Here is a 22450-nt window from a genome sequence, read left to right as displayed (position 1 = left end):
CATCTTTATTCAACTTCCAGGGATGATCTCTCATTCTGGCCCTTCTAGCTGAGTGCTGAAACATCTCCCCTGTATCAATCCTACAAAACCCTTTAAGCAAATCAAATATTTCTATCAAACCAATTTCTTTAATCCACACAACCTCAATCTATCCTCATAGGGAACATTCTGCAGACCACTCACCATCTTGGTTGCTTGCCTATGAGGATAGATTGAGGTTGTGTGGATTAAAGAAGTTGGTTTGATAGGAAAAAAAGAGGGGACCTGATCTCTACTTGTTAGTGTGTTCTTCAAGCCAAGTAATCTTATGTGCTATAACCTTTATTCACCACCCTAAATCTCTAGCTTCATCTATTTCCTGGAGTACAGTTCCATCAATGTGGAACAGAGCTTGTAATTTATTTATCCCAAAATGCATAACTTTACATTTCTCCACATCAAACTGACACCCAGTATCTTTTGCACATACTGATAGTTAGTCTATTTAAATCGTCATGCAAGCTCTCCACATCACCTTGACTAACTATTGCTCTACCTAATTTCACATCATCAGTAAACAACTGAATATTTCCTTTCAGGTTGTTTCCTATATTATTTATGTAAAATTTAAACAGTAGTGATCCCAGCACTGAACATAGCAGCACACCACTAGCAACTGTTTTTTTTTGCCTTGATTCTGTCCCTCCATATACCACTTTTTGATATCTGCCCAGCAGCCACCTTCTTATCCACATAACCAGTGTGATATTATTATTATTATTAACACCTCCAGGGAGTTCTAAGACTCATCGAGGGTGGGCATCTACTTTACAACTCTCTATCTTCACCACCCACAATCTACAATGAACCACAGCTACACAAATGCCATCTACCACCCACCTCTACCACTAGTATTTTCACAGACAATCACAAACATCCATGCCCACAGTGGGATTCGAACCCACAGCCTTTTGGCTGGAGAGCAGATACTGGTGTATCTGCTCTCCAGAACAAATGGGGATATCCATCCCCATTCGTTCTAATTCACTGACAGCTTATACTATATAAGTATATAGTGTATATACTATATATAGTATATATAACATGGAACTTTTTCAAGCCACTTCAAGCCTCCAATAAGTGGGACGGTGGTCTTGCAGTGGACAACGAAATTCACCTCCCACCTAAAGACAATCACAAATATTCATGCCCATGGAGGGATTTAAACCTGCAGCCTGTTTGTTGGTTGGAGAGTAGATATGCTACCCACTCAGCCAACTGAGCTGGCAAATTTTACTCATAAAGTAGTATAGTATAAGTGTAATATGACTAAATAATATAGTATATTCAGTCTTAATTTTTTTTTCCCCTGCAAGCTCTGTAGAGTTTAACATTATAACTTTTCACAAGCATTTTTTTTTCCTTTTGTTTTTGATATTTTTTTTCTTTTACAGGACATAGCAATTTTATTCATAAAAAGAAGGCAAGGAGGAAGGAGCATTAACTCATATTAAACTTTCAGCATTTTGGTCATCTACAACAATCAACAATCGCAAGCAATATAACATCCTCTTAAAAATGAAATATTCATCCATCACATAAGGAGAGGTAAACAAAAAGGAAATTTTACAGCTTCTTTTAGTGCTTAATAAGATGAGTCTAGTAACAGTTTTGGAAAACTTCAGATATTTCTGAAATTTTACAACTTTATGCAAATATTTCAACAAGATAACAGTACAAATATGCTAAATTATACACAGAAAAAAAATATGTATTAGAAGCGATAAAAGAATTTTGTAAATTTATATCACAAATGACATGATTAAAAAGTACACATGTGATTTAACTGAGAGTAATCTCCATTTTTTTTTTTTATTATGCTACCAAAAGATGAAAAGCTGAAATAATATTTATTCCCTTCAACTGAAATCTCATTTTGGGATGCAACGAATTTCATAATTTTCAGCTAAACATTTGTTTTTTATATGGCTCCCACCCATAAAAGCTATTTGCAAGCCAATAGCACATTTGTACCATGGGTGGGCTAAGAGTTTTTCCTATTTTTATCAATTTATATATATATATATATATATATATATATATATATAAATTGATATATATATATATATATGCATAGACAATGAAATTCACCTCCAACCTAAAGACAATCACAAACATCCATGACCACAGAGGGATTCGAATGTACAGCCTGTTGGTTGGAGAGTGGGTATGCTAACCACTCAGCCAACTGGGGCTGGCAAATTTTTAGTTAATGGCATGGCATATTCATGGGAAAGTTGTTCTGTGCATGCACAGAGCAACTTTCCCATGGCGAATCTTGACTTCATAGAGACCTGAAAAGAATACTAAAAATAATAATACTAAACTGGAATCCACACAAACAATAACAGCTTCCATTTGGAAGGTATTGTAAAATCTTACAGTTTGTATTTATAAAGGCTACTGACATTTTAATACATTTCACTTAACTAAACCTGATGTTATACAGAATAAAAACTGACTGTTCTCTTTACCTGCACTTAGATAAACACCCAGAAACTGTTCCTTTCCATATATTGAAACAGCACTTGTTGAAAAACTATACAGAACATACATATTGGCTGCAAGGTGCCAGAAAGAAAAGTGGCTGAACGTAGACAAAACCATAGGCACACATATATATTCTGAAAAATATTACAATATCAAAATATTAATTTTAATATATAATAATTATTAAATAAGTAGAACATTTTAATTGTAAGTCTGATTCCAAAAATTCTGCACAAAAAAGTGATTTGCTATAGTACAGATAACCTGTACTATAGCAAACACCATTACAATGAATCTGCACAGTATTACCATAACCATGTCAAGATAAAAATAAGCATTTTTAACTTGATACCACAGAGATGGGGAGACTCAAATATTTACTACAGCAAATTGTATACTGCATTAACTTGCCAGCCTGGATGACTAAATGGGTAACATATCCACTCTCCAACCAACAGGCTGTGATTTTGAATTGCATAATGGGAATGGATTTTGGGTGAGAGATGAATTTCATATCACAGTGGAAAACTACCACCCTACCACACTGGAGTTCTGAAATGGCAATTTCAGAATTGCCATTTCAGAACTGCCATTTCATATAATTTCCAGACTATCTAACCCTCAGTCCACCCACAGTACTAAATGTGCTATAGCATTACATAAATTTTTATGTTTTTATGGTTTATGTTTATATAGGATAAATATAAAAACCCAACCACTTGTACAACAGAAAAAAATACAAAATAGAAAATATGCACAGCACTACTATTATCCTATTATCTTCTTCTTCTTAAGAGTCAGGACCAAACATCAAAATCCAATCAAACAATAGAACAGTTTTAATTACACAGAAGTAATTATGGTATCAAAAGTTGGAAGAAGGCAAAAATTAGAATAAAAGCAAAGACAAAATAACTTGTATAATATTAATATTATATACTATATAAACTCATTATCTGATAGCTAAAAACTGAATACACCCTGCAAAAGCAAAGTTTATTTTCTAAAGACAAATTTAACACATTCATGCAGGACAGTGTCTGCACATGTGTAAACTGCTGGCAAGAACTAGCTTAAGCATATGCATGCTGTTTCCATGTCAGGAGGTCACATTTTCACAAAGCTTATATGCCATGTTAGCTGCAACTTTTTTTGATACAATTTTATTTGTAAAATTAGTATTTGTGACGTGTCTGGATGATACTGAATATCTCAAATGTAATTCTAACTGATTTCAAATTATATATATATATATATATATATATATGTGGCGATTAGTTTTTACTCGGTTGTTATACATTTCAAAAAATAGATTTAATGACTCCAAGACCGAGATAACATATAAAGATTTTAATGATAAATACTACTAGTTTCGGCATATAGCAGCCTTCTTCAGGTATTTATAAAGGAAAGGAATACTAATAAACATTGAATTATTTAAATAAACAAACTGGAAATTACAGGTACAAATTGCCTCACATAATCGATACATAAAAACGTTGTATTTTTCAAGTTGTTCCAACTGGCGTGCCATTGTTTGTTGCAATTGTGCGTGCAAGTTCACGTGAACGCCAATATTGAATAACTGCAGCATGGCTATCTGGGATGTTATAACTTAAATTATTATTTAAGTGGACCGGGTTCAGTAGGATTTCCCGTGATTCTACGATTTTTCTTTCAAACTCATCTTCACAGCGAAAAATATTTTCTGATCTATTCCAGCATACAGAGTGGCTTTGTTGGTCATCATTAGGATTATTTGAAAAAAGAACATGACTGGATAAAGCAGTTGCATGAGATCTTTTGTATGAGATGTCTCTCTTATGCTCTTCTATGCATTGTTCAATAGATTTGTTAGTTTGACCAAAGTATGGGATATTGCAATCACACCACAATTTATATACTCCAGGGTACTTAAGGTTGTGATGAGTAGGTTTTGGATGGCTGATTAGAGAGCGGATTTTTGGAAGTGTGGTGAAGAAGGTCCTGATATTATATTTTTTAAGGACTTTAGCTATTTTCTTAGAGACTGTGCTAATGTATGGAATAGAGATGCTACCTTTAAAATTAATAGTCTCTGTTGTGCACTGCTTAGGAGGGTTCAGAAGAAGTTTCTTAATTGTTTTTTCAGAGTATCCATTTTGTTTAAAAATAAGAGTGAGGTGATTCATTTCTTTTTGTAGTTCATCTTGTTCATTTAAGAGAGAACGTGCTCTGTGTCCTAAGGTAGATATAATTCCAAGTTTTTGTGGTGGAAAATGATGAGAAAGATTATGCAGATATCTATTGGTATGCGTAGGTTTTCTGTACATAGAGATTTTTAATCTTTCAGAGTATCGTGTAAGCATAACATCCAAAAAAGGTAAAGAGTTATTATTTTCTATATCAGCAGTAAATTTTATATTAGGATGTTGGATGTTTAGATGACGAAGAAAATCTGTGAGAGCTGTGTGCCCGTGATTCCAAATAATGAATATATCATCAACATATCTTTTCCAAACTTTTGGTTTAAATGAGAAGGAAGATATGGCTTTCTTTTCAAAGTCTTCAAGGAAGATGTTAGCTAGCACAGGGGACAAAGGGTTGCCCATTGCCAGGCCTTGTTTTTGTTGGTAAATGGAGTCCTTATATCTGAAGTAACCAGAATGAATGCAATGTTTTAATAAAGTGAACATTTTTTTGGATAATTTATCCTGTAGTAATGTAAGTACCTCGTCCGTAGGAACGTTAGTAAATAAAGATATAATGTCCAAACTAGCTAGAATATCATTATCATCGATGGGAATATCTTTAATATGAGAAACAAAATCTGTGGTGTTTTTGATGAAAGATGAAGATTTATTGGAGAAACACTTGAGGTACTTTGCTAAATATTTTGAAAGTTTATATGTAGGTGAATCAATTCCTTCCACAATTGGGCGAAGAGGGATGTTTTCTTTATGAATTTTTGGAACTCCATAGATGCGTGGGATAAGAGGATGTAGAGAGCGTAATGAGAGCCGAATATTATGAGGAAGTTCACTCGCAGTCTTTAACAAGTTGTTTGTACGGTTTTGTAATTCTCTTGTAGGATCTTCCTGAAGAATTGAATATATTGAACTATCTTCAAGTAATTGAAGCATTTTGTTGTGGTAATCTTCAGAGTTGAGGATGACCGTAGAGTTGCCTTTATCTGCAGGTAAAATAATAATGTTACTGTTCTGTTTTAGATTTTTTAGGGCTTTTCTTTCAGCCACTGAAATATTATCTGTTGGAGGTTTGGCATTATTTATAATGAAAATCGATTCAATACGAAGAAGTTTCGCCAAATGATTAGGAATGAGTGAACATGCTTTTTCTATTTTTGTAAGAAGAGATTCTTTAGGGATAAATTTTGGTGAGGGAATAAAATTGAGACCTTTGCTAAGAATATTCGTTTCTGCATCCGTTAACATATGAGAAGATTTGTTCACTACAACCTTTTCAGGATTAATACGGGCATCACTATGACCAGATCTGTTTTGTATCCTTATTAGATTATCAAATTTCTTGATAAGGGTGTATTTATTCTTGTTTTGTATCCGTGTGGCTTGTGCTTCACTGTTAATGATAAAATCATGTAAGTTAACATTATCCATAATTTCTTCAAGTTTTTGAGTTAAACATCTTTTAGTGCTGAACAAAAAAGCTAAACTACGTTTTGTGTCTGTAATTCTTTCGCTGAGGAGATCCATTTTAGCATTACGATAGATTCTTTTAGCGCGTTCCGTTGTTATCTTTTCTTTAAAAGAGATGAAATTGGGAAAAACTGCATGGAACTTACAACGTTTGAGGAAAACTAACCTGTTTATTTTCAGTCCTATTTTCTTCAATGTTCTTTTAAAATTCCTTTGTATTTTCATTAGAGACGCCTCGTCATTTAGGCTATAGATGTGGCGATTAGTTTTTACTCGGTTGTTATACATTTCAAAAAATAGATTTAATGACTCCAAGACCGAGATAACATATAAAGATTTTAATGATAAATACTACTAGTTTCGGCATATAGCAGCCTTCTTCAGGTATTTATAAAGGAAAGGAATACTAATAAACATTGAATTATTTAAATAAACAAACTGGAAATTACAGGTACAAATTGCCTCACATAATCGATACATAAAAACGTTGTATTTTTCAAGTTGTTCCAACTGGCGTGCCATTGTTTGTTGCAATTGTGCGTGCAAGTTCACGTGAACGCCAATATTGAATAACTGCAGCATGGCTATCTGGGATGTTATAACTTAAATTATTATTTAAGTGGACCGGGTTCAGTAGGATTTCCCGTGATTCTACGATTTTTCTTTCAAACTCATCTTCACAGCGAAAAATATTTTCTGATCTATTCCAGCATACAGAGTGGCTTTGTTGGTCATCATTAGGATTATTTGAAAAAAGAACATGACTGGATAAAGCAGTTGCATGAGATCTTTTGTATGAGATGTCTCTCTTATGCTCTTCTATGCGTTGTTCAATAGATTTGTTAGTTTGACCCTGTGCTAGCTAACATCTTCCTTGAAGACTTTGAAAAGAAAGCCATATCTTCCTTCTCATTTAAACCAAAAGTTTGGAAAAGATATGTTGATGATATATTCATTATTTGGAATCACGGGCACACAGCTCTCACAGATTTTCTTCGTCATCTAAACATCCAACATCCTAATATAAAATTTACTGCTGATATAGAAAATAATAACTCTTTACCTTTTTTGGATGTTATGCTTACACGATACTCTGAAAGATTAAAAATCTCTATGTACAGAAAACCTACGCATACCAATAGATATCTGCATAATCTTTCTCATCATTTTCCACCACAAAAACTTGGAATTATATCTACCTTAGGACACAGAGCACGTTCTCTCTTAAATGAACAAGATGAACTACAAAAAGAAATGAATCACCTCACTCTTATTTTTAAACAAAATGGATACTCTGAAAAAACAATTAAGAAACTTCTTCTGAACCCTCCTAAGCAGTGCACAACAGAGACTATTAATTTTAAAGGTAGCATCTCTATTCCATACATTAGCACAGTCTCTAAGAAAATAGCTAAAGTCCTTAAAAAATATAATATCAGGACCTTCTTCACCACACTTCCAAAAATCCGCTCTCTAATCAGCCATCCAAAACCTACTCATCACAACCTTAAGTACCCTGGAGTATATAAATTGTGGTGTGATTGCAATATCCCATACTTTGGTCAAACTAACAAATCTATTGAACAACGCATAGAAGAGCATAAGAGAGACATCTCATACAAAAGATCTCATGCAACTGCTTTATCCAGTCATGTTCTTTTTTCAAATAATCCTAATGATGACCAACAAAGCCACTCTGTATGCTGGAATAGATCAGAAAATATTTTTCGCTGTGAAGATGAGTTTGAAAGAAAAATCGTAGAATCACGGGAAATCCTACTGAACCCGGTCCACTTAAATAATAATTTAAGTTATAACATCCCAGATAGCCATGCTGCAGTTATTCAATATTGGCGTTCACGTGAACTTGCACGCACAATTGCAACAAACAATGGCACGCCAGTTGGAACAACTTGAAAAATACAACGTTTTTATGTATCGATTATGTGAGGCAATTTGTACCTGTAATTTCCAGTTTGTTTATTTAAATAATTCAATGTTTATTAGTATTCCTTTCCTTTATAAATACCTGAAGAAGGCTGCTATATGCCGAAACTAGTAGTATTTATCATTAAAATCTTTATATGTTATCTCGGTCTTGGAGTCATTAAATCTATTTTTTGAAATATATATATATATATATATATATTCTGGATTTGATATTTTTGCTTTACATAAACTGTGTGTTTTCTGTATCCAATGGCTGCATTATAAACAGCTGTTTTACATATTTTCTGGAACTGAAAAGATGTTAGGATCAATGTGTTTAGTTAGTTGCTGCTTAGTGCTATAATAAATCTGTTTTGCCTGCATACAGCAGTCTGTGGGAGGAGTGTCATTCCAGTTGTCTCTAATTACACTAATTGTTGCTACATATAGGACACTGATTGTATGTCTCTGTATTGTATTTGGTGATGCAATAAATCTACTTGTTTTTCTTGCTTCTGCAGTATAGCATCTGTTGATATTGGAATGCTTTTCATGATATAGGAACATTTTTATTTTAGTCATGGAAAACACAGAAATGGCTGATATACAACAAAATACTAGCATATATGAGACATCTATTATTGATAAGACAGAAGTGCCATTGACAAAAAAAAAAAAAAAAAGTAATGAACGTAGGATTTGCAAAAGGGTGGATAATTCCAATAATGATTGGAAATTATGCATTCTCTTACTGTATAAAATATATATTGATCCTCAGTAAACAAAAGAAAATTCTTAGAAAACCAAGCAAAATATATGTGAAACAGAGAAACAAATACACATAACAAGCACACCAAATACTACAAGATGATTTGCTGCTCCATCAACCAACATGTATTTCTGCCATGCCTAAATTAATCACTAGATCAACATCATTGGTTAGTTATTTATACTGTGCACACAATTCTTTTTCCCTCTCCATTAATATTTTTTTTTAATTATGTGAACATAAGTTCACTTATGCATGTCTAAAATTTATAGCAACTCAGCAACCTATAGGGTACACATATATCACAAATGTCAATTATTTATAACTTGTTTACCAGTAATGAAATTATCTCTGTTCATGCTTGTTCTTTCCTATATATTTCTTGTTCTCATAAGGCTTATTAATGATAGTTCACATATTTACACCTTTTAGTAATTCAAATATACCAACTTGTAAAATCTCGCACAATAAGTTAATTTAGTTAATTTGTCGAGCTCGATTTTACAAGGGTGTCAAATCAAAATAATATAGAAAATATGATGTATAAATGTTCTTTGAATATAAATTAACTATTTTGTGAAATGTGTTAGATATTACCTGATATTACCTGTGTAACTATAGTGTTTACAAATAGAGGAAAGGGATTATGCCTTATTAATATAGTGAGTCAGCAAGAAAAATGTAAAAGAAAAGTTTGCAACAGCTTGCAAACGGATTAGGCAACTAAAACAAAGACTTTCTGCAAGAAGAGAACCTGAGTAATGTCATCACGCTGGAGGATAATCGCAGACACTTCGGAGTAGGAACAAAGAACGAGAAGGATATTTAAGGGGCTAAAAGGGATAGAAAAAAGGTTGGCTTTTGGTCTTCTTCTCGACTGTACAGAAAGAGAAGATAAGAGGTGATGATTAGGAGCTCGTGGCTGGAAGTTTGATAGTCTACACTTCTTGACCCTGATGGTTTATCGTCGGAGTTTTGTTGAGTAAATTAGAATAAAAAATCAATTAGAATAAAGAATAAACTTCTCCCTGAAGTTTTCCGGGTAATTTCTAAGGCAAGTCCACCAATGTATCCAATGGATAAACATCGAAGACGAAATCAGAGTTTCTCGTTGCCTACTAGTGTAATCAACAGACAGCCACCAGCTATAGAAGAAAGGAAGGAAGGATAACATTTGCTACTCAGGCCAAAACAACTGCAATGGTACACAGAGTACAGAAACATCCAAGTTAAAGAAGTATCCAGATCAAGATTCGAGAGGTCCCGATGGAAACTTTGTTCGTTGTAAAGGACTGTTTACAAAGAAAAGAAATGTGAGTAACCACATGATATCAATGTTTCCTGAATTGTAGATATGTAAAAATTGTATATAAATATGTTAAGCAAGTGTCTGTGCTAAATTTTGTAAAATATTGTGTAGTGTAATGCTGAAGTATCTTCACGAATAGGCTACTTGTATACAGAGGCTAATGACTTCAGACTAATTGCCTTGGTATCCCATAATGCAAAGCACACAACCTTTTGGCCATGTATAGTGCTATGCATTATGAGAAGGGGCACTACTCAGACTGGTTTGAAGTGTTACAAAAGCCATATTTTGTAACACTGATTGACTGCCATTCAGATGAGAACTAAATACTCTGGAAACCTTAGTTCTCATCTGGGTCTAGCTCCCACTGATGAGACATCAATAAAGATCAATAAAGAAATGCCAGGGCTAACCCAGACACTGACACTGCAACAAGCTTTGAGTCTTGTCTCTGGACCATGGGGAAGGAGATTCCCTGAACCATCACTGACCCTTGCAGGCAAGCCCACCAGCCAACTGATCCTTGCTGGGCCATCCAGGACCGCCATCCTGCCAAAGCAAAGGCCAAAGTAGCGCAAGTCCACCAGGATACTCCTCCCCTTTTTTTTTCTGTATGTGCATGATAAACGTAGTGGCTAGGCATTAGATCCCAATGATGGTGATCTGTAAGATAGAAAAAAAAAAAAGAGAGAGAGACTCTGGAGAAATAGAGTGAAGAATATGGGAAGAAAAGCACAGTACAAGAATAAGGATGAAAAGGGCCAGTATACCTTACTGGGAGGTTCCCTCTCTAATACAAACAGGTGAGTAAATTAGAATAAAAAATCACCTATAGGTTTATGGTTCATAGTTTATTTGGCACAAAAACTACAAAGGTCATACTGTGCCACACTAAGGTTACAACTATACATAAGCAGTTAAAGAAAATTGTAAACAATATGCCTGTACAAAATTTAGGTTCCATAAAGCAGCATCTACATATAAACAGAATTACTGCAGAGGGCACAGCAACACACAAGGTTAAAGGTTACAGTAGTACAAAAATTGTCAACAATACAAGTTAAATAAACAAAATGAACATACAAGCCAAGGAATGCAGTATCTACATATAGTTAAAATTATAACAGATACTTCTACAGCCATACATAAATAGGCAAAAAGGAATTATTTTACAACACGCATGCATAAAGATAAAATTTGGCAATGTGGTATCAACATATAAACAAAATTACAAGAACATTACACAAATATATATAAGTGTCCTACAGCAATACATAATTAGTCAAAAAAATTAGTAAATAATATGTATGCACAAAAGTTAAGTTGGGCAATGCAGTATTTACATATAAACAAAATTACTGCAGCATTTAAGGCAGTACATAATTAGACAACAATATAAGTTATGTGCATGTACATAACATATATTGTTATGTACATGCATATATAATGTACAATATATGCATGTACAACACCAAGCCAAGGAATGCAGTATCTACTTATAAGATTACAACAAATGTGATTACAGTAATACATAAGAATTAAAGAGGAATTATTATACATTATGTATGCATAAAAATTAAGTTTAGCAGTGTGGTATTTACATATTAACAAAATTACCAGAAAATAAATTAATGAATAATATATACATTAGTACTCAACTCCTGCATATACACATCACAAAACATTACATATTTTGTAATATACGTGTACAAACGTTAAGTGAAGCAATACAGTATTTACATATAAACAAAATTTACAGTCAAACATATTTGTATAAATTAATTCTTTGTAAAAAATTAAAAACATCGTGCAATCTGCCTGAATGTATATGGTCTGGCCAGGTAGACAAAAATTTCATTCCTCTCTCTCGCGCAAAGTGCTGGCATTCTACCAGTATATGATAAATAGTGAGATGCGTATTGTATTTTTCACACATGAAAGGGTCATTAGCTCTCAGTAAATAAGAATGTGTAAGATGACTGTGACCTATGCAGAGCCTAGTGAGAACAACTTCCTCTCTTCTCTTTATTTGTTGACTAGATGCCAATGCTTGATTTCAGGTTTAATGTTATATAATTTGTTTGTTAATGCTTCCTACAATGATGACTGCCATTGAGCAATTAGCTTTGATCGTATGAACTGTCTGTAGTCTGTATATGGTACTGTCAAACAGTATATGGAGAAAGTTTGAGCTAATTTAGCAGCTGCATCTGCAGCCTCATTTCCCTTAATTCCAACGTGGCTGAGAATCCAGCACAACTGGACATCAAAATTAAGGATTTTCATTTTGTGAAACAGGTGTGACACCTCATAAAGTACTGGATGTGGATTATGCAAAGGAGAGGATAGGTGATTGGGACAGGCATAACTGGAGATATGCAGCTTTTTGCAGATGATGCAAAGTTGGAAAAAATTATGAGGAGTAGAGAAGTTGTGGCCTTGTAAGTGGGAAAATGACCGGATAACCAGTTTAATGTTTCAAAGTGTAAGGTCTTGAAATTTAGTGGGCAAGGAGAGGATGCAAAATATAAATTAATGGGAAATTTTGAAGGAGGTGATGGAAAGAAAAATCTGCGAGTGGTCGTAGACAAAGACTTTGAGTCCAAGGGTCAAACTACTAAAACAATTGTGAGACCATTACAATGGATTATGGCAATGATGAGGAGGAGAACTTTAACATATAGAAGTAAAGAGGTTATGGTTCCTGAATTAAGGTCTTCATCAAACCAACAGTTTGACTGCTGTGCATAGATCTGGTCACCTAGTCTTCAAGGAAATGAGATATCTTACATAGAATCCAGAAAATTCACTAAATTAGTGTATGGTTTCTGGAATGAGGGAGTGCAATTTGGAGATACTTATGAATAGAAGAAAGAGAGGGGAGATATGAATAAGAAATATAAGTTGGTGAGGGATTTTTACCAGATTAATGAGGAGGAAATTTTTCTTGGAGCCATGGGTAGAACAAGAGATCATCCCAAAAGGAGGATGTGAGCAGGAGAGTGAGGAGCAGGTTCTTTGCATGGAGAGTGGTTGGTGAGTGGAATGCAATGTCTGAGAGTATGATGAGTATAGAAATTATTTGGTTTAAGATACAGTTCAATGTTCATTTTTTCATGAACGTGTGGACCTCCTGCAATAAGCTTCTTGACTCCATCGAGGGCTGATGTTAAAAATCATCACAAACACAAAGACAGGCACAAAGATAACCTTGAAATAAGTTATATCAAAATTATCTATAGTATTATGTTATTATTATTATTATAATTTTGTAATATGAGTCAAAAAAAAATTTCTGCACTTACTTGATGCAGGATTAGAACAAAAATATTTTATCAAAATAGGATGAAGCAATGGAACTCGCCACAACCCAAAAATCAATGTATTTGCAGCAATAATACCCCATGCCATTTTCTGACCATCTGTTTGGCTGTTCCACCATGAATGTATCTATAAAAAATAATAAAAATAACAATAATAAAAAATGTAAAATTAATTGAAGTATGGTAACTGCTTAAAGGAAGGGCAAGATACAGATCATGTTAGGATCCTGCGACCTTATCTGTTTTAAACTACAGGGAAGAAGTTAGGATTATCTCCAGATGTAAAAGTCACAAGAATGAAAAGACTGAAGTAAACCCTTTGGGGCTTCAACATCTGATGTTGTCGCTTTGCAGACAACTGTATTATACATAATAACATGATATCTAAGAAATTTACTTTAAAAAGGTAAAAATATTAAACAAGAAATGTAAGCAATGAATATCAACATGCTTGAAATGAGTGAAGTTAGATACACAGGCTCAGAAGAGATAAGAGCAGGTATTTACACTTTTTCTTACTCAGGTGAAAGAAAGCAAGCATGAAAATGGAACAGAAATTTTAAAGGACAGTTACACTTTAAAAGCTTCTGATCAATCTCAGACAGAATTACTAAGATGAAAGCCACACCAATCAATTTACACATGCTGCAGATATATGCCCCTACTCTAGACATCCAGAGTTCTTAATAGCGATGTGTGACACAAATGCCGCCAAAGTTGGCGATGTAAGATATGAAAATATAATGGAAAATTTTGGCGATGTAAGATATGAAAATATAATCATCTTAAAATCATCCAAGACAGCTCTACAACATGGAAGGACCTGGGATCTGACATGGAATCAAATTGATTTTAAGATGATTAAATATGGGTTTAGAAACTCAGTAATATAACTTAAAACTTATTCTAGTGTGCTGCAGTTCAGATCATAATCCATTAATAGCAGCAATAGCAATAAAACTGAAGTTAACAAAAAGTAGTAATGAAAACTCAAGACTAAATTAGAATGATAAACAAGCTTCAAATAAATATGCACAAGAAACAGATAATCAATTTAAAGAATTATTTCATAATGAATATAGGGAATTGGTAAACAAGAACAGTGAAGCAAGTGCAATAATGAAGACTTGAAATTATTTCAAGGAAATAATGCACAAAACATCAGAAGACCTAATATTACTAGAGACGAAGTGGGAAAAAAATGGATGACTGATGAAATCATGTAGTTAAGAAAAGAAAGAAAGAAAGAAAAATAAGAAAGGTAAATAACTAAGTAAATATAGGAAATTAAATAAAGAAATAACTCAAAAATGTAGCAAGACAAAGGAAATATGGTTGAATGGCAAGCATCGTGAAACTGAGGACTGAGACAGTCATCATGATTTTACAAAATACAACATGATAAAAGAACTTACAGGAAAGAAAAGGAACTGAGTAAATGTATAAAAAAGACAAAGAGGTTGTGCTATTCAAAGGGACATATATCTTAGAACATTAAGAGAATTATATTAAAACCCTATATTCAAAAGACTTAAAAACTAATAATGAGAATGAAATTGATAGCCCTCCAATGCTAGCTTAAGAAGTAAGAAAAAATCACTTAGAAAATTAAAGAAAATAAGGCAATGAATTCAGATACAAATGAAATTCTAAAAAGTTCAGATAATAGTATCATTCAGTTAAAAAATTTTAATTTAATATATGACTATGGTATCTTGCCTATGAACAACTCAATAATCATCCTAATAACTAAAAATTCAAATTCGTTAAGATGTGCTGATTACAGAACAATTAACTTAATGAGTAATGCCTCCATTTTCCCTTTCATATTAGGCTCAATGACCTATTGTGACCAAGTAACTTGTTTTCTTAGAAACTGTTTACTGCTGATGGTAAGGTATTTATTCTTATCTGCATTGTCTGCCATGTTTGTCAATTGCATGCATTCTTCTGGACAGTTTACCTGTTTTGCAGAAAAAAAAAACCTTGCTTCATCCATAGGAGTTAGTCAGCTCACTTTCAGCTGAAAAGTCCCAATACAACTGAATAGCATCATTAATACTGACTGAGCTAAGGGAGATCATGAACAATGCCTCAAAATTATTTCTTAGAATAATATTGTCAAAACTGAATAAATAAAATAATAGCTGAAGAACAATATGAATTTAGCTATTGAATTCATATTGTTTCATATTGAATTCATGAATTCAGAATTCAATATGAAAAGTACAGGAAATGCAATACTAAATCTTCGAATGATATGCAAAAAATCAATTGCTGTACATAAGCAGGACTACCTCTGCTTCACAGATTTTGAAAAAGTATTTGACACTGTCACTTGTGATAAATGTATAGAAATCTTAGAAAACATTTGCTTATATCCAAAATGTTTAAGGATAATAAACATATACTGAATTAACAATCTGCAATAAAAAATAAACAGTTCTCTTTCATAATGAATAGATATAAAAACAGTAGTTCAATAGTATTCAAGTGTATTATAACCACTGTTGTTTGGGATCTTCTCAGAAAGTTATGCAAGAAATCAAAACAAAGAAGCATTTCAGGATTGGTGGAAAACACATAAATAACCTAAGATTATGCAGAGACAAACAGTACTAATCATGAAGAATGAAGAGAATCTGCAAAGTACAGTTAATAAACTAAAAGACAGCTGAGATAAATTTGGACTAAATATAGTCCAAATTTATCTCATATATAGAAAGATTTATATATGAGAGAACTCTAATCACTGATTATGGAAAATGTGAACAAGAAATAAAATAAAAAGAATACAAATAGTTACAACAGCCTTTCTTAACATGAGTCATGCAAGAAATTGAAACACAGAAACATTTGAATTGGTAAGAAAGAATATAAATAAGAAACACAAATAGTCACAACAACCTGTCTTAACATGGTAGGTATCTGTTTCATGGAAAGTAAACATAAATGCAAAAATATGTCTGATGACATGCTATGCATACCTCAGAAACATGATGGACTATCACAAAAGAAATGGAAAAAAAAAAAAAAGAAACGACTGATTAATAGAGATTTGTTTACTAAGATGAATGATGATATGGATTAAAAAGGTTATGAACAAGTACTTCATAGAGCAAACCAAAAAAGATTACTGAGTGAGATCAGGAAGAGGTAAAATTCTTAGAACATGTGCTAATAAAACGATTGAACAATATAATCATCACAGGAAAACTACATGAAAAAAGAAAAAGAAAAGGCCTGACCAAGTAGTTACTATATGAAAGGCACTGAATACCAGATATGCAAAACTGTTATCAGATCTTTAGAGATGCACAAGATAGGAATAAGTAGAAAACCATGGTGCCAACCTTCAAATCAAAAAAGACACTTGAATGAATGAAATGAAATATATTTTAGCTAAAAAAACCTACTAAAAAAAACACTGTGAAGTAAAATGAATATAACTGTAGACTTAAACTTAATTTCTGCCAGATAGGAAATATATATTAACTATATAGGAAATAGTTAATATATTGCACATATGATTAAGTTCACTGAAGCAATATCTTCTTGCTATAGCTTTGTTGTAGAAGGACAGACAAGAGAAAGGTATGCTTCAACTTGCGTCTAACTGACAATTAGTATGCTGTCATTCTAAAATTCCAAAAATGAAATAAAATAAGTTTTCAAAATAAATTCATAAGGAATATATCACCTCACAATTTAGAACATTTGTAAAATATGCATGTCATAATAAGGTCTTAATATGGCAATTACAAGCAAACGAGAAAGTGCCACAAAGTTTCATTAGAATAACAAAAACAGAAATCACTAAAAGTAATATTATTATACATATTGTATTTCAAAGAAATAATTATTGTTAATGTCCACACATTTCATAATAGAATCTTTCGCGATCACAAGATGAGAAACTTTCAGATTAATAAAAGCTACAATTAATACTTAGTAAGTATTAATTGTGGTAATGATTCTGTAAGCTTATATTTGTAGACAATTTACATGTATATAACTTGTTTGTGATAAAGATTTGGTGAAACCTTTAAAAAGCCTTCACTCGGTATTACAGAAGGACAAAAATAAGAATCCACACATATACTGAAATGAAATAGAAGATGGAATAATACAAGGTTATTTGATTTCCTCCTTTTTATATCTAGAAAGGATGATCAGTGAGGGAGAAATAAATATAATTTTTATAATTCAAATAGTAAACTATGTAAACTGCTTAGTTAACAGAAACACAAAAATTAAAACTGAAAATTTCCTAAAAATTTAAAATCTTTAGTGACAATTATGAAATGAATATTAATATAATCAAAACCAAAACAATAAAATAAAACAGAAATAGCAAAAACTTTGATATATATATATATATATATATAAGGAGTGCTTAAGGGTCAAAGCTGTATAACTGAGAGGAGACCTCCACATTGCCTTTAAAGGAATGCGGAGAAATGACCAGGGCTTCTGACCTAACGTCCAATCCTCACCTTCTCGTGGTGCACCCTGTTGGGTATCTACCTGGATACTGAACAAACGAGGATGGGCTGGCAATTTCGGATTTAGCTGACCAAATTGTATTCCTATTGGTTAAACCAAAATACAAAATGATGGTATAACATGACAAAATTTCATGCCAGCTGGGGCATCGCCCGATTAAACAACGCCCCCATTGTTTTCGCCAAGGTAACCAGGGCCAACAGCGAAAAGTCAGCTACTGGAACAAATCTGAAAACACACCCCAACTCAACATCACCAGAGTTAAAGATCGGTACTATCAACATAAGAAGCCTGAATGGAAAGAAATGGAGCTAGCTGAGGAATTAGATAAGTACCAGATCAACATAATTGGGGTGACTGAAACAAAAAAGACAAAAACTGGGGAGATCTTTCTGAGCAATAAATACAAAATGTTATATTCAGGCAATGACAATCAAGGAAAAGAATGAGTAGCCAGAGTATTCAACACTAAATACAAGCCTAATCTTCTTGAATGGCAGGCAGTTTCAAGTAGAGCGATGTGGGCAAATATCAGAATGGGGAACTGGACAATGAGACTCATTTGTGCCTATGGTCCCATAGAAGGTTCTACTAAGATAGAAGTGGAGGAATTTTTTGAGGGTTTAGAGAAAGCAACTGACACAATGAAAAAGGAAAAGTTGGTCCTTGTTGGGGATCTAAATAGCAGAGTAGGAAGTGATTGTCAGACATACAAAAATGTTTTGAGAAAATTTGGAGAAAAGAGTAAAGCTAATAATAATGGCAAATATCTGTTGGATTTCTGCTCAGGACATGGACTGGTTATTGCTAACACCATGTTCCAACATAAAAATGTGCTCAAATTCACATGGAGAGAAGAGGCAAGGAATAAGAAAAGTCTCATTGACTATTTATTGTTGATAGTGATGTTTTCTCCCTGGTGCAGGACACCAGAGTGTACAGAGGATTTGAAATTGGAAGTGATCACTAATTAGTCTTTAGCAGGATAAAATTGAATTTCATATTGAAAAGAATAACGTGTAAGAAAGTTTTAAAGCAAATAAAAGTTGAGCAGCTCTCAGATGTGAACTGTAGACTAAATACACAAAAATTATTGAAGAAAAAATGAAAAAGTTTGAGAACAGCAACCAAACCTTGGAGATTCATGGGAAGGCTTGAAGAAAACATTGATTGATTCTGCCAGAGAGGCATGTGGTGAGGTTGTCTGCAAGGATAGAAATATCAGAACTGGATGGTGGACACAGGAAGTTAAAGAGACAGTGAAGGAAAAAAAGAAAGCATATCAAAAGGTCCTGGCAAATAAGTCAGCTTGTGCTCTTAGAGAATACAGAGACAAAAGTAAGATTGCTAAACACTGTGTAAACTATCTAAACAAAAGTCATGGAAAGACTTTGGCAAGAACATAGAAAATAAATATCAAGAAGGTGGTAAGATATTGTGGAGGTTGTTGAAGAAGCTTAGAAATGGAGGAAAGAGGGCTATAAAAGGAGTTAGAGATGATAAAGGTGACATGAAAATGGGAGAAAAAGATATCCTTGAAGTATGGAGTAATTACTTCGAAAAATTGCTAAATGAAACAAACAGTGATAGCACAGTGGTAAAAAACACTCAACAGGCACACAGTCAGGAATACATATCCATACTTGAAATAGAAAAAGCCATCAATGGCTTGAAATGTGGAAAGGCAGCCAGAGTAGATGATATTCGACCAGAAATGCTGAAATATGGTGGTATAAAAGTCTTACAGTTGCTGCACTGCATAGTTCAGAAAGCCTGGACAGAGGGACAAATTCCCAATGATTGGAGTAGGGCTCTCATAGTGCCCATATATAAAAAGGGAAATAAAACTGAATGTGAGAATTACAGAGGCATTTCATTACTGAGTGTTCCTGGTAAGATATATGCAAGTATACTTGAGAAACGGTTGAGAAGAATTGTGGGAAAAAAAAGCTTCATGAAGAACAAGCTGGATTCAGGCCAAATAGAGGCTGTCAGGATTAGATCATCACTTTATGACAAATAGTGGAGAAAGCATGGGAATATAACAAAGATCTATACTTTAGGTTTGTCGATTTGGAAAAGGCATATGACAAGGTGCCAAGAGAGAAGCTATTCAATACGTTATAGTTATATGGTATAAATGGATATAATACTGGAGCATTATATCAAGCAATACTTAGTCTTTATTTGAGTTGTAAGTCAGCAGTTAGAATTGAAGGAAGTACAGGAAGATGGTTTAATGTTAAATCTGGTGTGAGACAAGGAAGTACATTATCCCCAATGTTATTCATTATCGACATGGATCACATTATGAAGGAAAGTGGTATTAAACATGATATCAAAATTAGAGATGTTAATGTCAGCTCTAAGCTTTATGCGGATGATGCTATACTTCTAAATAAATCCACTACAAGTCTGCAAGATTCTCTGAATAAATTGAATAACTGTTGTAATAGATATGGTATGAAGGTCAGCAATAAAAAGACAAAGACAATGAAAATAGGCAGAATCATTGAAAATGTCAACTGTGTTGTGAATCGAGAACCTGTGGAACAAGTAAAACATTTCAGCTACTTAGGCATGATTTTTAGTGAAGATGGTAAATTAAATATGGAAATAGACAACAGAATCAACAAAGCTGGTATGGTAGGAAGTCAATTGAATAAATTCATATGGAATAAGAGAGAAATTAGTCGGAACACTAAATTAGCTGTATACAAGACAGTGTCCAAACCAGTTTTAACTTATGGATCTGAGAGCTGGGTCAGAAGTAAAACACTTGACCAAAGACTAGAGACTGCAGATATGAGAGTCCTGAGAAAGATGAGAGGCATGAACAGATGGCATCAATGGCAATATCATATTAAAAACGATTATATTGGGAAAGAACTTGCCATTGTCAACATCCAGGAATGCGTTAGCTCTGCTAACGCATTCCTGGATGCTGTTAGCTCTGCCATACCACCTGTCAGGTAGTATGGTCACTTAAACAGAATGGGGAGGAAAGATTAGGAAAACAAGTCTTCTCTGCCAAGTTAGCAGGAAAACGACCCAGAGGAAGACCAAGATATAGGTGGATTGATACGGTACAAAGTGCCTTAGACGATAGAAATATAAGATCTGGTAATGTTGGAGTCTTGAGAAGTAACAGATCGATTTGGACAAAAATTGTAGATTAGGAAGTTAGTAATGATGTAAATTTTTTTATGCAGTACTATCATATCCTGTACACCCTTTGAGGGTACATGGCAGGTATTTGATGATGGTGATGATATTTATATATAACAAAATTAATATGGCGGACATGATATCAATAAACAAGAAACTTAATAAGCTTCGAATAATTAAGATCAATGCTTACAGAAATATTAGATACCCTCTAGTAACAATGAAGCACAGGAATGCAATGAGTAGTCATCAAATATAGATAAATGCCTAAAACCTAATTTACAGTAAATTAACAACTAGTGCTTTATATTGACATAATCCGAACAAATACATGTAATGCATATGGAACTGATGAGAACAATAATAATAATAATAATATACATTTCACATCTATCTATATGGATCACATTATGAAGGAAAGTGGTATTAAACCTGATATCAAAATCCCAGTATAACACAGATATTAGGTTCCATAGAAATGCCGTGTCATATAAATCGGGTTATGTGAGACTCAGATCACACAAAAAAAGTAGGGTTAAGTCCCGAAATCGTTTTTTTTTTTAAATTATATGAACAACGATATATCCAACAAAAAAATACTTTTATTTAATTCAGATAATTCATATAAGTTAAGAAAACATATAAACCAGGGTTTCCCAAACTGTGTTCCACAGAAAGTGAATAAGTGTTCCGTGTAAAATTATCAAAATTAATATGAGCCTGGAATGGTTCTAAATGCTGTAACAAGTTCAAACATGTTTAAAATTCAAGCACTCCTTATTTTGTGTGTGGAATGTGCAATTAAGGCCAGCGTATGCTGGCCATGACTCAGCTGCTGGCTGACAGCCGCCCGTGGTTGTCACACCTCTGAGCGCGAGTGAAGTACTGAGGTACCTATTCTAGGAAATGTGTGGCCACAAGCAAGGTCAATGCGATGCGCTGCAGCTCAGCATGCCTGTAGTGTGCGGCATCGCATTTTTGCAATGCAATGCAGTCTGCTTCAACAATATTGTGTGCTTAGCTTTACATTGAATAAAAGACCAATGATACTCGATTCTAACCAAGGTGCTCGGTTAAAATTTCAGGATTTGTGAAGTGTTCCATTGTAGAAAAAATTTGGGAAACGCTGATATAAACTATGAAACAAAATACATAGTATAAACTTATATACAAATTGTACGTAAACTTCTTGCCAACACTATCGTTCTGCTAATTTCTTTAAACTGAATTCTTTAACGGATTCATCACATTCAGAATCTTC

The 22450-nt window shown here is 33.4% G+C and overlaps 1 protein-coding gene across 2 annotated transcripts in view; it reads right to left on the bottom strand.

Moving 5' to 3' along the window:
- rho-7 (rhomboid family intramembrane serine protease rho-7) overlaps nucleotides 1-22450 on the bottom strand; it is a 141330-nt gene that overhangs the window by 68559 nt on the left and 50321 nt on the right. For both annotated transcript variants that reach the window (XM_090413817.1, XM_090413818.1), the window contains exons 4-5: nucleotides 13498-13642; nucleotides 2514-2663 (exon numbers count right to left, since the gene is read on the bottom strand). In XM_090413817.1, the coding sequence (XP_090269943.1) occupies nucleotides 2514-2663; nucleotides 13498-13642 (295 nt within the window). The remainder of the gene's footprint in view (nucleotides 1-2513; nucleotides 2664-13497; nucleotides 13643-22450) is intronic.

This window comes from Typopeltis vanoorti, chromosome 24 (assembly GCF_054136105.1).
Source record: "Typopeltis vanoorti isolate ZY-2024b chromosome 24, IOZ_Tvanoo_1.0, whole genome shotgun sequence".
NCBI classification, from domain to species: domain Eukaryota; kingdom Metazoa; phylum Arthropoda; class Arachnida; order Uropygi; family Thelyphonidae; genus Typopeltis; species Typopeltis vanoorti.
This window is presented reverse-complemented; position numbering and strand designations above follow the sequence as displayed.